This window comes from Vicugna pacos, chromosome 3, assembly GCF_048564905.1.
Source record: "Vicugna pacos chromosome 3, VicPac4, whole genome shotgun sequence".
NCBI lineage: Eukaryota > Metazoa > Chordata > Mammalia > Artiodactyla > Camelidae > Vicugna > Vicugna pacos.
The window spans coordinates 51242772-51260548 of record NC_132989.1 but is presented as its reverse complement, the minus strand read 5'-3'; the positions used below and the strand labels follow the sequence as shown (position 1 = coordinate 51260548).

At 32.4% G+C, this 17777-nt stretch overlaps 1 protein-coding gene across 1 annotated transcript in view; it reads right to left on the bottom strand.

The window, feature by feature from the left end:
• Nucleotides 1-17777, bottom strand: part of SLCO6A1 (solute carrier organic anion transporter family member 6A1) — a 74734-nt gene that overhangs the window by 12189 nt on the left and 44768 nt on the right. Inside the window, exons 9-10 of the mRNA XM_072958337.1 lie at nucleotides 14256-14409; nucleotides 7270-7457 (exon numbers count right to left, since the gene is read on the bottom strand). Coding sequence (XP_072814438.1) covers nucleotides 7270-7457; nucleotides 14256-14409 — 342 coding nt within the window. The remainder of the gene's footprint in view (nucleotides 1-7269; nucleotides 7458-14255; nucleotides 14410-17777) is intronic.

The window sequence follows — 17777 nt, the reverse complement described above, 5'->3', positions numbered from 1 at the left end:
AAGAAAGGACATAACCCACATAATTATCTCAACAGATGCAGAAAAAGCATTTGATAAAATTCAACAAAGATTCATGATAAAAACTCTTATCAAAGTAGATGCAGAGGGAACATATCTCAACATAATAAAAGCTGTTTATGACAAACCCACACCTAACACCATACTTAATGGAGAAAAGCTAAAAGCCTTCCCACTAAAATCTGGAACAAAACAAAGATGCCTACTCTCACCACTTCTATTCAACATAATATTGGAAGTCATAGCCATGGGATTCAGACAAGAAAAAGAAATCAAAGGGATTCAAATTGGAAAGGAAGAGGTAAAACTGTCACTATATGAGGATGGCATGATACTATATATAGAAACCCCTAAAGACTTCACACAAAATCTACTAGAGCTAATAAAAGAATTCAGCTAGGTAGCAAGATTAACATACAAACATCTGTTGCATTTCTTTACACTAACAATGAAATATCAGAAAATAGAAGTTAAAAAAAATCTCTGAAAATGATATCCAAAAAACTGAAAAACTTAGGAATAACCCTTACAAGGAGGTTAAAGATTTATATGCTGAGAGCTACAAAACATTGGTAAAGGCAATTAAAGATGATTTAAAGAAATGGAAAGGTAGCCCATGCTCTTGGACTGGAAGAATTAATATTGTTAAAATGGCCATAGTACTCAAAGCAAGCTATATATTTAATGGGATCTCTATAAAATTACCTACATTTTTCACAGAACTAGAACAAATAATTTAAAATTTATATGGAATCACAAAAGACCCATAAATGTCAAAGCAGTACTGCAGAAAAAGAGTGAAACAGGAGGCATAACCCTCCCAGACTTCAGACAATACTACAAAGCTATAGTAATCAAAACAGTGTGTTATTGGCACAAAACAGACATGGATCAATGGAACAGAACAGAGACCCTAGAAATAAACCCACACTCCTATATCAATTCATCTTCAACAAAGGAGGCAAAATACAGTGGAGAGAAGATGGTCTCTTTGCCAGTGCTGTTGGGAAAGCTGGACAGCTGCACGTATATCAATGAAGTTATGACATTCCCTCACACAATATTCAAAAATAAACTTAAAATGGCTTAAAGACTTACACATAAGACAAGACACCATAAATCTCTTAAGAGAATACAGGCAAAACATTCTCTGACATAAATCTTAGCAATGTTCTCCTAGGTCAGTCTACCAAAGCAATAGAAATAAAAGCAAAAAAAACCCCAAAAAGTTAAACTTATTCCCCTTTTTGCACAGTGAGGGAACGAAACTATAAACAAAACGAAAAGATAACCTACTGAATAGAAGAAAATATGTGCAAATGATGCACCTGACAAGTGCTTAATTTCTACAATATACAAGTAGCTCATATAACTCAATAACAACAATAATAAAATACAATGCAATCAAAAATGGGCAGAAGACCTAAACATATATTTCTCCAAAGAAGACACAGAGGTAGCCAATAGGCACGTGAAAAGATGCTCAGTATTGCTAATTATCAGAGAAATGCAAATCAAAATACAATGAGGTATCATCTCACACCAGTCAGAATGACCATCATTAAAAAAATCTACAAATGATAAATGCTGGAGAGGGTATGGAGAAAAAGGAACTCTCCTACACGGTTGGTGGAAATGTAGTTTGGTGCAGCCACTATGGAAAATAGTATGAAGATTTCTTTAAAAACTAAAAATAGAGCTACCATATTGATCCAGCAATCCCACTCCTGGGAATATATCCAGAAAAAACTCTAATCCAAAAAGATACATGCACCCAAATGTTCACAGCAATACTATTTTACAATAGTCAAGACATGGAAACAAGCTTCCACTGACAGATGAATGGATAAAGAAGAAATGATATATTTATACATTGGAATACTACTCAGTCATAAAAAAAAGAATGAAATAAGCCATTTGCAGCAAGATGGCTGGATCTAGAGATTTCCATACAAGAGAAGTCACACAGAGAAAGGTAAATATCATATGATACCACTTTTATGTGGAATCTAAAAAAAATGAGACAAATGAACTCATTTACAAAACAGAATCTGAGTCACAGACACAGAAAACCAACTCACGTTACCAAAGGGGAAAAGGAGAGAGGGATAAATTAGGAGTTGGAGATTATCAGATACATACTACTATATATAAAACAGATTAACAACAAAGTCCTACTGTATAGCACAGGGAACTATATTCAATATCTTGTATTAGCCTAAAATGAAAAAGAATATGAAAAAGAATACACATATGTGTAACTGAATCACTATGCTGTACACCAGAAACTAACACAACATAGTAAATCAACTATACTTCAATTAAAAAATAAATAAATAAAACTAAATTTGTTTTCAGTTAATACAGCCTCAGAATATACATAGCAAAAATGATAGAAATAAAAGATTTAGGCAAACACAGTAACAAAGATTTCAGATCTTTTTTAAGTCTAAAGAAATTTTCAAGGAAAGAATCCTTATACATTCTCTGAACACAGTGGACTCAATACTAAGGTAACTAACAAAAATATATCAAGAAAACTTCCAAATATTTAGAAATTAAACTATACACTTCTAAATAACACATGGTTCAAATTAAAAAATACATTGAAAGGCATATTTAAATTAAAAGTATGAGAAAAATATATATCAAGACTTACAGGATGCAGCTAAATTTATATCTGAATGGAAATGGCACATACACCAATGGGTAGAATATATATGTGAATAAAATAAAAATATTATAAACATAAAAGTTAAATGATAGAAATTATAAAGATAAAGGCAGAAAGATTAGTCACACACACACACACACACACACACAAAGGCATTCAATTTTTGAATTTAAAACATTCTCACAAAGAAATTTCAGGCCCAGGTGATGTAAGTGATTTATTCCAAAGATTCAATTTAAAAAAAAATACCATACATCCATAAAATAGTCAGATATTAGGAAAAGACGAAATACTTCTTAACTCGTTTTACAAGGCCAGAATAACACTGTTGCCAAAACCTAACAAGCATATTACTAAGAAGAGAAAATTAAGGCAACCTTATTCATTAACACAGATGCAAAAATTCTAAACAAAATATCAGCAAAATAAATCCACCAACTGACCAAATCCGATTTATTCCCAGAATAAAGTAATATCATACTGTGATCATCTCAACAGATGTATCAAATGCGTTTGAAAATTTTCAAAATTTAGTAATTAAAAAAAGTTTTAGTGAACTACAAATGGAAGTAAACTGGCTTATTCTGATAGATGGTACCAATACCACACTTAAGGGTGAAATTTACAGTAAATTTATCTAACAATGAAATACCAAAAACCTTCATCCCGATGAGCGTAAAAAACAAGGATACTCCCAATACTTCTATTTAGCATTGTACATGACAGCTTAATCAGTGGGGGAAAATGATATAAGGGTTGGCGAAGAAGAAATAAAAATCATTATTTGCAGATAACAATTACGTACCGTGGAAAGAGGAACTTCAAAATGTAGCCATTATCGCTAAGAGAGCTATTTAAAATGGAGCCTGGAGGCAATTAAGGAAGCAGGGCTTATGTATGCCCTCACTAGCTGGACCCATGAACTTTCGAGTTGGACCAAAACACAAATAATCGAAGGACCCTACAAGGAAACCTGCAATCTGTCACAGTAATGAACTTTTACCTCCCTCTAGTGTAGCCTTTAGCAACCAATCACGTAAAAATAAAAACAGCTTCAGTTTGCCAGCAATAATCATAATTCTTCTGAAACAATTTTTGCAAGCTTGTGTTTTTTGTTTTTGTTTTTGCTTTTGTTTTTCTTTTATAAATCCTTGACTTTTCTCTTCTCCTTGGAACACATTTTAAATGCTTGCTGAAATCAGTATCCCCTGAATTGGAATTCTGAGATCCGAAATAAAACCATTATTTCTTTGCAGCTCTGCTGTGGTGAAATTTGTTCCACATTACATAGAAATTCTGGAAAGATCTACCAACTAATTATTAGAAAATATGAAGTAAGCACCAACTATCTACCAACTCTCTCTCAAACATAAGGTCAAAGCACAAGAATGAATTACTTTTCCTTCATACCAGCAGTAAACTACATTATACTGTGCTATATTAAACATCAAAAACATCAGTTATCTAGGAATGAAACTAGGCGATTTTAATCACCTGGAAATACAAAGGGCTAAGAATGACAAAGATAATCTCAAAGATGGACTTACAACAAAGATTGATACAAATGTTCACAATAAATATATAGCAATTAAGACAGTGTAATGTTGGTGCAAGGATACAAAAATAAACTAATGGAACAGAACAGGATGTAGAAATAGACCTATATATATGGAGTCTGCTTGTGCTATACTGTGAGGAAAAGATAGCCTTTAAATAAATGGTGGTGAGTCAACTAGTATTCATATAAAAAAAGGATTAATCTGGGCCCCTACTTTATACAAAAAAAAATCATTTCCAGCTGAACTGCTGACCTTGTAATCTTTTATTAAAATCACATAGGAAATGTACTCATAATTTTGATTAGGCAAAGATCTCTTAGAAGGGACATTAAAATTAAAATTTTATTTCACTCAAAAGATGCCATTATCAGAGTGAAAAGGCAAGTCACAGAGTTGAAGATATTTTTCATGAATATATATGACAAATGACCTCCCACATTTGGAGTGTATAAAGAATATATATTAAATAAATAAATAAATAAATATATTACGAAACACTTCATGCTTTTTGAAGCTGTAACAAATAGCCTTTTAAAAATCATACTTGTCTAATTTTTATTGCTGGGAAATATAAATATAACTCATCTTTGTCATTAAGAAATATATATAAAGAACTCCTGCAAATCAGTGATTAAAAAAGACAGACAACCTAATGTAAAAATAGACAAAAGAACTGAACAGACATTTGACAAAACTGTACATTCATAAGGCTAATGAACAAAGGAAAGTATGTTCAATAACATTAGTCTTCTGAATAAGGAAATTAAAACTACAATGAAACATCAACACATGCCTATTAAAATTGTTCAAGTTTAAAAACAATAAGACTAGTAGAAGAATGAACTTGTGCAAATACTTCTAAAAGATATTGAAAAGCTTAATATACATTTACACTATGACCCAGAAATTCTTCTGTTTATATATGTACTTAGTAGAAATGTATTCATATGTTCTCCAAAAGACAAGTACTAGAATGCTCATAGAAACAGTAATCGTAATAGCCCTAAACTGGAAACATTAAGTGTAGAACAAATGAACAAATTTTAATATATTCATATAATGGACTACTGTAAAACTATGCTCTATAACATGGTAACTATTATCCATATGCGCCTACTCAAATTGAAGTCAATTAAAACTAAATAAAATTAAAACTGCAGTGCCTCATTCACACTCACTGAATTTCAAATACACAAAATGCACATGTGGCTGGAGGCTACACTGTACATTAGAGTTATAAAATATTTTCATCATTTTAGAAAATCTGGTTGGATAGCACTGCTAGTGAGCAATTAAAATGAATTTCTGTTATATGCAACCATATAGATGCTCAAAAGCACGTTGCTGAGTAACACAATGCAGATACAAATGACTACGTGCTGTGTCTTCCTGGGTACTCATAAAGTTTAAATACAGAACAAATTAACCTATTCATTGTAGATGTCAGGAGGGTGGTAACCTGAAGGGAGTGAAGTATTTTAGAATATTTATAATTATCCATTTCTTGAGCTGGACTGCAGTTAAAAGGTGTCTTTAGTTCCCCAGACTGGATAGCCAGACATGATTCTAAATTTTTCCATATTTTGTACCAGCAACATCAAACTAATAAACTTTTATCCAAACTAAATTTTTCTCAAATATATTCTATTCTATCTCTAGAGATAAATTCTAAATGGTCTCCTAAATGCTTACTTTTTTCTCAAATTCTCCCCCTCAGCTTCATCTTCTACAGTATCTTCAAAGTACTGTATCTAAAATGCATATTTGATCATTTTTACTCCCAAGGTTTACTCTTTTCAGTGGCTTCCAGACGTACACAGGATAACATCATTTATGTTAATATGGCAAAGAAAGCCTCCTATGATCAAGCCCTTACCAAGCTCAACTCTCTCTGTTCAACTAACAATCATGCTACTCATGTCATAACAAACTCCTTCCCAAGACTTTTCACACATTTTTGCCTCTACTTTCCCTGCTCATTTTTCCTGTTAAGAACTTGTCCCCAGTCTGCTTGCATTATGAGAAATCACTTATCTTCATGAGTCAATTCAAGTGCCACACTGTCTATAAGCATTTCCACATCATCCCAGATAAAAAAGGCCATTTTCTCCACTTTGATTCCACATCAGTCTGTACAGGTTTAATCATGGCATTTCTAAGTACTAACTGTACTCCTTTTGTGTGTTTTTCTCCCCGTATTAAACTCTAAGCAACTTAAAGGCAAGGTTCATATCTGATTGGTCTTTGTAGTTTCAGTATCAGACACAGGCGAATAAACGAAAAAGCTGCTTCACTCTACTGATAAGTCCCAGTTTTGTCTCCTATCTAAACTGCAAGGTCATTGAAGACAGAGACCATATATGGCCAATTCAGATTTTTTTGCATTTATTTATTTGTGTTTTCTAGTCTGGTTTCCTAGGGAACAACAAATTGTTTCTCATGACCTAAAGGCTTATGTCAGCCTTTTGAGAAAAAACAATTAGAAAATAATGACCAATTATTCTGCTACTAAGATAAAAATAAATATTAAATATGTTTCATATATTCAGGAAGAACAAATGAATAACAAATGTTGGTTTGATTTAGAATAGTAGTAAACTTATGTTTTGAAATTCCAAAATTCTAAAGGTTTTGTTCCTTTGTTGATGATACTGATGTTTTCTCATAGTGAAATTGGCTAAAAAAGAATAGTTAATAAATATCTATAACCAATGAATCAACATTATAATCCCATCTGTGTTATAATTAAGGTTTCTCCTGTATTTGTGAATTTTCCAGGTATATTAAATAAATCTAGTTTTAAATTAAACTAAATGTGTTATCTACATACTTTATGCAAATGAACTAGTTAAAACAGAGGGTTAAGCATATACATGAATTTTGAGAATGTAACAACTTTCCCTTCTAGCAGTTTCTATCTTGAAACAAAAAAGTAAATCATTTACTACAATAAAATCTTCCTAAAATTGCCTTTTGTATACTTTAAATGAATAATGATTATGAATAATATATACACACCAAAGGATGGTCAGGATGTTTGGTATATCAGAAAGACCAGAATATACAAGCGCAGAAAAGATAAAAGCAGCGAACAAAGGTAATTCATAGCACTTTGCATCACAGTTCCCACGTCTAGCGTCAATAAAATCACCTTGATTATCTAGTGTTGGTATTCCGTCTTTAATGCAAGAACAATTGTAATATGCCTATGAAAATGAAGATAGGAAACAATCTTTTAGAAATATAGTCATAAGGCAAAAGATCTTACAATTATAAAATAAAAACAAAATCAGTAACTGCAGGGAGACTAGTCAGTTTATTAGTAAATATCCTTACATTAAATCTGCCACTCATAATTTATAAATATACACTTACATGATTTACTAATGGCAAAGAAATCCAAGGTATTTTATCTAACAAAGAATTATGTATTTATATGTAATTATAGTTCTATTAATTTAAGAAATTTCACCCAAAAAATTTACATTTAATTGTACAAATAATTGTTGGAGAGATACATGGTTTGGGGGCAAATGAGGAAAATATAATGAATAAAATGGAATTTTAGCTGGGATTTGAAATATGGAAAGTTACCCAACTGTAGACAGTTTTAGAACCATGCTGAGAGGACAAGAGTTTGTTTTGTATGTAATGATGACAGGGTTGTTATCTATTAGACAGAGTAGTTACAGTGTGCCTAGGGCTCACAATACTTTTAGGGCCATATAAAATGTTTTAATTATAGTATCTTTTAAAATCAGAGAAAAATAAATATCATAATAATGGATATATTATAATGCATCCAGCTGAATTATATTTGTCTTTATATCAATGCAGTTGTACATTAAGTCCTCTCTCTCTTTTTCCCTCCCTCTCTTCCTTTCTTTCTTTTTTTTTTAAGTGAAGGAAGGGGCTTACAAAGGCAAAAGTGTCTAAAGTCAATGAATGTCAGAATACAGCCCCTAATGGGAACCACTGAAAACTTGGGGTTGTTGTTTAGAACTGGTAATTCAAGGGAGATAAATAGGTAATATTTTCTAAGAAGAACAAAATAGAGTTGAAGATACAGAGACGAGCTAGCAGTTTATTAATCTATCGAAAAGATTCTAAATTAAATAATAATAATAATAAATAAATAGAAACATTAAACTAGATTACTAGTGAAGAAATAAGATGATACAAAGATGGCTTAAACTGGAGTGATTTGGAAAATGATGGTTCAAAAATCATGTCAGTTGTATGGGGAAGTTGTTAAGTGGTTACTAGGTATGTTAGACAAAACAGAAATATCCAAATAAGAATTCATTCATTCCACCATATTTTTAAATAATGCCTATATGTCAAACATCATTCTAGGTACTGGAAAAAATAATTAACAATACAATGGAAATTCCTGCCCTCATCTAGAAAACTTTCTACTTGTATGAGATCGGCAGTTAAAGAAACAAAACAAAACATATAATGGAGCACATGGGGCAACAAATACTACGGAGAAAAAAATAGGTATGCGAAAAGCACAGAAATTATAAGCATGAGTTTAGTATGATCAGAGAATGCCTTAATGATGCAGTTATATTTGAGGAGAAATCTGAAGAATGTAAGGGAGTAAACCATGCAGTTACCTGAAGGAAATATATTTCAGGTTAAAAAAAAAGAAATTAAAAGGCCTTGTGACTGGAGCTTGCTTAACAAGTTCAAGGAAAAGCAAGGAGAAAAACGTGGTTGGATTAGACTGAACATAAAGGGAACTAAGAGAAAATAAAATCAGAGTAATGGAGGAAGGGTTTATACAGAAACCTACCAGTTTCTGTATAAACTGTGAGAGCAATTTAAGAACTTTGGCTTTTATCTTAGTAATTTGAAACCATTGAGGGGACCTATGTATAAACGGCATATTTTAAAAGATCATTCTAGCTGCCATATTGAGACTACTGAACTGTGAAAGCAGAGAAAACAGTTAAAAAGCTATTCAAATAAAATGCAAGACAATGGTAATTGGGGCCAGGGTGGCATCAGAGAAAACGATGAAGACAGATCTAGTATTTATTGTGAAAGTAAATTTTAAAGGATTTGTTGAAGGGTTCGAGGGTAGAAATGGTTACCAGAAGGAATAGGTCATATGGAGAGAGTTTCCCAGAAAGAGACTAAGACTTGCAGTCAAGGGAGGCAGTCAGTCCATGGCTCAGAAAGGGAACCAAGAAAATAAACACTGTGACTTCACTTTTTCCCCCCATCCTTCTGATTTTCTACTAAGACTCCTTATCATCATAATCCAGCCAGAAGCCAGAGGGCAAAAAAGCTTCATCTTATAGTTCAGTATCCTGGGTCAATGAGGAGGGTAGAGAAAGGTAAAAAGTGTATCTGGAGGTCAGACAAAATATAACCAGTACAACAAATATTTGCAAGCCATAGAACCTAAGCTGACTAAGGGGTAAAGTGAAAATATGAAAAAGGTTTAGTGAACAGATGGGAGAATCACAAAGGCTGAAGAACTGAAGAATTATATTCAAAGAGAAAAAGCCAAAATGCCAAAAGTTATATTAAAATGAAATAGTAAAATATATCCAATTCAAATAATGAAAAGGAAGATAGATCTAAATCCATCATATCAATAAGTACAATAAATGTCAGCAGTCTAAAAACTCTAATTAAAAGACAGACATGAATAGAATTGAAGAAAATGCAAAACCATATTATGAGCAGGCTACAGGAGACATTTTAAACCTAAAGACACACAGTTGGAAAATAAAATGATAGAACTAAGGTATAACATGGAAACAGCAAGAGAAGTTAGAGTGACTATTTAATATATAAAACAGACTTCAAAACAAAGAGTATTATCAAAGATGGAAAGGGACATTTTATAAAGATAAAAGGAACAATTCTTCAAGAAGATGTGACAATTATTAATGTGTATGCACATTATATCAGAGTCTGAAATTACATGAAGCCAAACTAAAGAGAGAAACAGACAACCATATAATTATATTAGGATACATTTTTCACATACAGTGTTCAGGATTTCATATCATTACAAGGCATGCAAAATGACAAGAATAATTGACTTAAAATTAGAAGAACATATATAAGCAAGAACTTTAAAATAGCTATCATTAGTATTTTCCAAAAAATAAATGGATAAAATATCTTTAATTGATATGGAAATTCACCAGGTATTTGAATTCTACAAAAACATAAATGTTAGAAGTGAAAAGCATAGTGAATAAACTTAGAACCACAGTTTTTGGGTATAATAGCAGAGCAGGCAAAGCATAATAGAGAAATAGTAACTGGAAGAAAGGACAATAGAAAATATGCACATCTAAGCAAACAGATGACAGGAGCTAAAAAACAGAGAAAAGAACAGAAGGTTATGGGACACAGTTGTGGTCTGCGTTAGGCAGAATTCTAAGATGGCACCTAAGATTCCCCCCACCATTTGATTAATCTGCGTAATTCATACAACCGTGAGTTGATGGATTTTAATCCCCTTACTAAGTTATGTTATATGGCAAAGCTGACTTTAAGACAGAGTAAACTTCACCTAATTGGGTGATACATAAAAGGAACCAGGATTTCCCTGAGGTCATAGATTTCAAAACTTGTGACAAGGGAGATCCTCTGCTACTGGCTTTGAAGATAGATGGAGTCATGTAGCAAAGAATGGGGGTGGCCTCTAAGAGTTAAAATTGGCTTTCAGCAGGCAGCTAGCAAGGAAACAGGGGCTTCATTTTTTACAGCCCAATGGAACCAAATTTGGCCAATAATCTGAATGATCTTGGAGGTAGGTTTTTACCTAGTGCCTCTGGAAAGGAAGGCAGTTCAGCCAATATTCTGATTTTACCCTGTGAGACTCTGAGAAGAGGACCCTCTAATGCCATATCTGAATTTCCAACCTGCGAGCTAATAAATGACTATTACTTAAAGACACTAAGATTGTGATAATCTGTTACGCAGCAACAGTACATTAATACATGGTGCCCCCCCCAATTCCAAAAAAAGAGGGGAGAGAGTGAGGAAGAAATAATAGCTGAGAATTCTCCAACTGATAGCCATCAACCCACAGACTAAAGACCTTCCATGAAATTCTAGCAAAATAAATATAATGAAAATCACATCTAGGCACATCAAAGCAAAATGGCTGAAAATCAAAAACTAAGAGAAAAATCCGAAAAATAGCCAAACAGCCAGAGACGTAAGACAATATAATGGCATCTTTCAAATGCCAGGGCAGGGTCAGGGGGTGGGAATCACTGCCAATATAAAATTCTGTACCAAGTGAAATAGTTTTTCTTTTCAGAAGAGAAGGTGAAATACGGTTCTTCAGGAAGAAAGAAAATAATCTTGTGTGAAAGCATGGAAATGCAAGGAAATGGAGAAATACAAATGCATAACGACTGTACAAAACAACAGTAATAATAGTATACCATTTAAAACGTATGGAGAAATAAAATATATGACAAATGTAACACAGAAGTGGGAGGTCAGGAAATGAAGTTAAAATAGTCTAAAAATGCTTCAACTGAAAGACTCTGAAGCCTTCTTTTTATCCTTAATGCTTTGGACAAGATTGACTTCCCTCTCTATAGATAATGAGAATGAGGCTCCTGCTGGACTACAGCAGTCTCTGAAAGACACTCCCTGATTCTGCTGTTTTATCAATTGTTATTACTATGAAGAGCAGGTACCTCTTTTTCACTGTTAGTAAAGTGCGATTTTTCAAAAAAACCTAGAAATCTACAGAGGTAGTGTCTCCCACCACTCCTCTTGTAAACTTTTGCGTAAGTGTAACTGGAAAGTGCTCAATTCTAACACATTTTGTCCCTGATCATGTTTTGAATATTATCATTTAATCAGAATTATTTTAAACTACATATTTTTACTGAAAAAATATTTTACAGAGGGAATCCCATTAGCACAATTTAGATACTTAATCGTTTTTTGTGTATAGTATTTCTCTTACTTAATTTTTATTTTGTTAAAATTATTTTTATTGGTATCAATTATTTCCTATTTGAATTTAATGTATATATTCTCTATTAATTAGTTTCATCTGTATCAATTGTAGTAATAGTAGCTTCTGCTATTGTCAATTTTCCTTCAGAGCCATTATTTCTTTACCTAACCGTCCTGGATAATTCCTAACAAATCTAATTTTTGTCAAAAATACTCTTTATTCTTTCAATTTTTATTCAGCATCAAATGTTATCACATAATTTGAGTCACTATGTTGTGGATTATTTCTTTATTCACTGTAAATTAATTACTAGATAAATGTAAGAAAAGTATGAAGATTTTTATGAAATAGAAACAAATTCCTAAAAGGGATTCCCCCAGAAAAAGAAAGGGGGATCAGCTCTTGAATATCCCATGGGATTAAAACACCAAGGTCAATCAGTTTTGCTTTATACTGTGGTGGCAGACAATGTGAACATTTAAAAAATCATTTACTTGTCAAAGTAGAATGGAGAACAACTAAGTGTGAGTATAATGAGATTTTTCATAAGTAAATAAATTGTTGAAGATGGGTAATTGACATATAGGAGCTCACATTCTTTTCTAATTCCATTTAAAGCTTTCCACAGTAATGTATTTTGAAGATTTTAAATATATTTAAAAGTAAATGAGTCATTTAAAATATATAAAATTTTAAAATTTATATAATCATTTCAAATTTAAAAGAATAATTCTGAACATTTAATAAGAAAGATTTTTTAAAGATATGTAATCCTTTTTATATTAATATTCAATAAAAGGCTGAAGATATATTATTAAATCGTAGGCCAGTGAAAACATGACAAAGAGGAACTAAACTTGGACAGGTATGCTAATATCTTATATTAAAATGATCTGTGTGCAACAGGGAAAATAATACTGTTTTCCTGGGTTGTAACTAATACAGTACTTTATTGCCTACTAAGGGAGGTAGTATAATGACTATGGGTCAGGAAGTATACATCTTCACTGCTCTCTCCCCCTCACAAAGACTAGACAGGGAGAGGAGAGGGAAACAGAATTTTTAAAGCCTGGATCCCTACTTCCGTGTCACCTCAAGGGAGAAGCTGAAGTTACAGCCCATTGTTTAACTAAAAGCTCATTTGTGCTACTTTGGATGTAAAAACACTACCCTCGAGTCAAACAAGTAGCAGAATGGTCAACTGCTCTACATGAAAAATTAGAAAATTTGTCTGGAGATTAATCAAAGGCCCAGAGAAATTAGGGATTTTGATGGTAATGGCCCCAAAGATGAGCAAATAGGGGAATTTAAAATGAGTTTCAATTCATGAAAATGCCAAAGGACAAACAGGAAAGACATATATTCAATTTTAAGTCATTTGTATCGTTGCCATATAAATCCTCCTCTTACCTTTCTGGAAAGCACATTATATCTTTCTCATATGCTTTCAGGGTCTTATTTGTATGGTAATCTCTGGCACACAATAAAGGCACTGATTTCCACATGTGAGTTAATGTGGGGCAGAAATAGAAAGATAGCAAGAAGGTACAGTGTAGATATTTTGAATTCCTCAGGACAAAAAACTGAGTGAAAGGTGACCAGAAGATAGTGCTGTCAACCCACTGGTGCGGGAAAGACTGTGGTTTAAGATTTTGGTGGATCGGGTGCTGCTGACAGGATAGAACTAAGATAAGCCACATAAGAAGAAGACAAAATATTCTCTTAGACTGCTTCTTTCAACTTTGCTATGGCAAGAGGTACACTATAGTCACCCACTGCTTTAAAATCATAAAATTGGAATAATGTAATATATGGAGACATATTTTAATGTGATTTTAATTACTGTTTTAATATAATTTAATCTTTTCCACTTCCAATTCTTATAAGTCCTATGTATTGTGGCCACAGAAAGCATATGTTCTTCTCTTGTTTTCAAAATATAAGTAAAGGGAAAAAAGATTTTATACAGAGCTAGGAGTAAAATGTGAACACCATCTATAAGTTGCACATCTTACAGAGACAAAGAAGCATAATAAAAAATAATTACCTTGCTATCCTTTAATGTTTTAGAATGTGTACAACCTGCAAAGCAAGGAGAAAAATATACAATATCATCTCTTCCACATGTAGAAGAATAAAATGAAGATGAGCATTTACAATGAGAATTGCAAGGAGCTGTCAGGTTGCCCAAGTGCCCTGTTCTGTAAAAGAAGAGATTGAATGTAATTATAATGCCACTGTATTATACTTATTAATGTATACATCAAGATATCAATGAAATCCATAAAATATGATTATTGAAATAATTTTAACAGCTTTATTTAGGTACAACTCATATACAGTAAGCTGTACACATTTAAAGTGTACAATTTGCATACACTTGTGAAACCATCACAATTTTTGTTAACGAACACAATCGTTACCCCCAAAAGTTCCCTCATGCCCCTTTGTCATTCCTCTGCCCCCAGCATCTGTTGATCTACTTTCTGTCACTATTCATTGGTTTGAACTTCATTGCATTTTATGATGTGGAATCATATACTATGTGTACTTTCTTTGCCTGGCTTCTTTTATGCAGCTTATCTTTATATGACCTTTGTATGCTCATCTGCTTCCATGTCTCTTGGGTAAATATTGAGGAGCAGAATGTTTGAATCATATGGGTAGATGTTCATTTAACTTTTTAAGAAACTGTCAAACAGTTTTCCAAAGTGGTTGTGCTATTTTACATTCTCACCAGCAGTGTTTAAGATTTCAGTTGCTTTCCATATTCCTTGTCAGCACTTGGAATAGTCAGTCTTTTTAACTTTAGACATTCTAACAGGAATATAGTAGTTTCCCCATTGTGGTTTTTAATATACATTTCCCTATTGACTGATGTTGGACATCTTTTAAGGTGCTTACTTACCATCTGTGTATATGATTTGGTTAACTGTTTATTCAAATCTTTTGCCCATTTTTGTGGATTTCTTATTATAAAGCATTGAGAGTTCTTCATATGTCCTAGAATTCTTTAAAAGTCCTTTGTTAGATTTATGATTTTCAAATATCTTCTCAAGTCTAAGGCTTGTTTCTGCATTACCTTAACAGGATCTTTCAAAGAAAGACCTTTTTCATTTGATGAAGTTCAATTTACCAATATATTTCTTTATAGATCATATGTTTGGTGTCATATCTAAGAAATCTTTGCTGAACACAAGTTTGCAAAAGTTTTCCTTATATTTTTGGAATTTTATATTTCACAATTATATCTACAATCCATTCTGAGTTAAGTATTTTACATGGTATAAGATATAGATCAAAGTTTATTTGTTTACATATAGATATCTAATTGTTTCAGCATCATTTGTTAAAATGATTATCTATTCTCTGCTAAACTGCATATGCATTCTGTGAAAAATCAATTATCCATATATATATATATATATGTGGGATTATTTTAAAAATCTCTATTCTGTTCCACTGACTTATTTGTCCATATTTACACCAATACTATTTTCTTGATTATTGTAGATTGACAGTAAGTCTTGAAATCAAATGATGCTAGTCCTTCATTTCTTCTTTACAATTGTTTGTGGTTTTCGTAGGTCCTTTGCATAACTATATGAATTTAAAAGTTATTTTTCCAGTATCTAAAAAAGAAAGCTTGCTGGGATTTTTATTGTGATTACACTGAATACATACATCAATTTGGGGAGGATTAACATCTTAAAAATACTGAGTCTTTAACTGCCTTCATTCAATTCCCACTTCCCCAACCCCTCACCTTTGATAACCAAAAACCTGTTATCTTTTTCTATGAGTCTGCTTGTTTTTGAAGTATAATTGACCTATAACACTATGTTAGTTTCTCTTACACAGCATAGTGATTTGGTATTTCTATATATTTCAAACTGATCACTACAGTAAATCTAGTTACAATATTTCACCATACAAATATAATACATAGCTATTGTCTATTTTCCCCACACTATGCATTTCATACTCATGACATTTATTTTGCAACTGAAAGTCCGTACCTCTTAAAAAACTCCAAAACTCCTTCCTTATTGCTTTCCTCCCCCAACTCCCTCCTTTCTGGCAACCAGTTGTTTGTTCTCTGTATCTAGAACTGTTTCTGTTTTATTATGTTTGTTCATTTGTTTCTTAGAGCCCACATGTAAGTGAAAACTTACAGTATTTGTCTTTGTCTGAAATAGTTCACTTAGCACATTACCCTCTAGTTCCATCCATGTTGTTGCAAATAGCAAGATTTCATTTATTTATGGCTGAGTAATATTCCACTGTTTATATACTACATCTTTTTTATCCATCCATCTGTTGATGGGCACTTGGGTTGCTTCCATATCTTGACTATTGTAAATAATGCTGCAATAAACATAGGGTGCATGGTTCTTTTCTAATTAGTATTTTTCTTCTTTTCTGATAAATACCCAAGAGTGGAACTGCTGGATAATGTGGAAGTTCTAATTTTAATTTTTGGAGCAATCTCAATTGCTCTGGGGCTGCAACAATTTACATTGCCACCAACAATGCATGAGCATTCTCTTTTCTCTACATCACTGCCAACACTTGTTATTTGTCGTCTTTTTGATGATAGCCATTCTGTCCAATGTGAAGTGATACCTCATTGTGGTTTTTATTTGCATTTCCTTGATGATTAGTGATGTTAAACATTTTTTCATGTGTCTGTTGGCCATCCATATGTTCTTTTTCTGAAAAATGTCTACTCAAATCCTCTGCCCATTTTTAATAGGGATGTTTGTTTTTGATGTTGATTTGTACATGTTCTTTGTATGTTCTGGATATTAACCCCTTACCAGATATATTTTTTGCAAATATCTTTTTACATTCATTAAGCAGCCTTTTTGCTTTGTTGATGCTTCCCTTTACTGAGTAAAAGCTTTCTAGTTCTGATGTAGTCCCATTTGTTTATTTTTGTTTTTGTTTCTCTTAACTGAGGAGACATCCAAAAAATTACTAAGACCAATGTCATACAGCATACTGCCTATGTTTTCTTCTAGAAGTTTATGGTTTCACATCTTACATTTAGGTCTTTAATCCATTTTTTTGAATATTTTGAAAAGGATATGTATTAATTCTTTAAATGTTTGGTAGAATTCATCTGTGAAGCCATTTGGTCCTGAACTTTTTTGTTGGGAGTTTTTTTTGTTTTTGTTTTTGTTTTGTTTATTGAATCACTTTCACTACTGATTGGTCTGTTCATATTTTCTATTTCTTCTTGGTATAGCCTTGGGAGATTGTGTATTTCTAGGAATTTGTCCATTTATTCTAGGTCGCCCATATTATTGATGCATAGTTGTTGATACTAAAGATTGTCATCAAGTCACAAAGGAAGAAGAAAGAAACAAAAAGAACCTACCAAAACAACCCCAAAACAATTAACAAAATGGCAATGAGTACATACCTATCAATAATTACTTCAAATGTAAATGGATTAAACGCTCCCATCAAAAGACATAGAGTGGCTGAAAGGACACAAAAACAAACTGAAAGTGAGGAGATGGGAAAAGGTATTCCATGCAAATGGAAATGAAAAGAAAGCTGG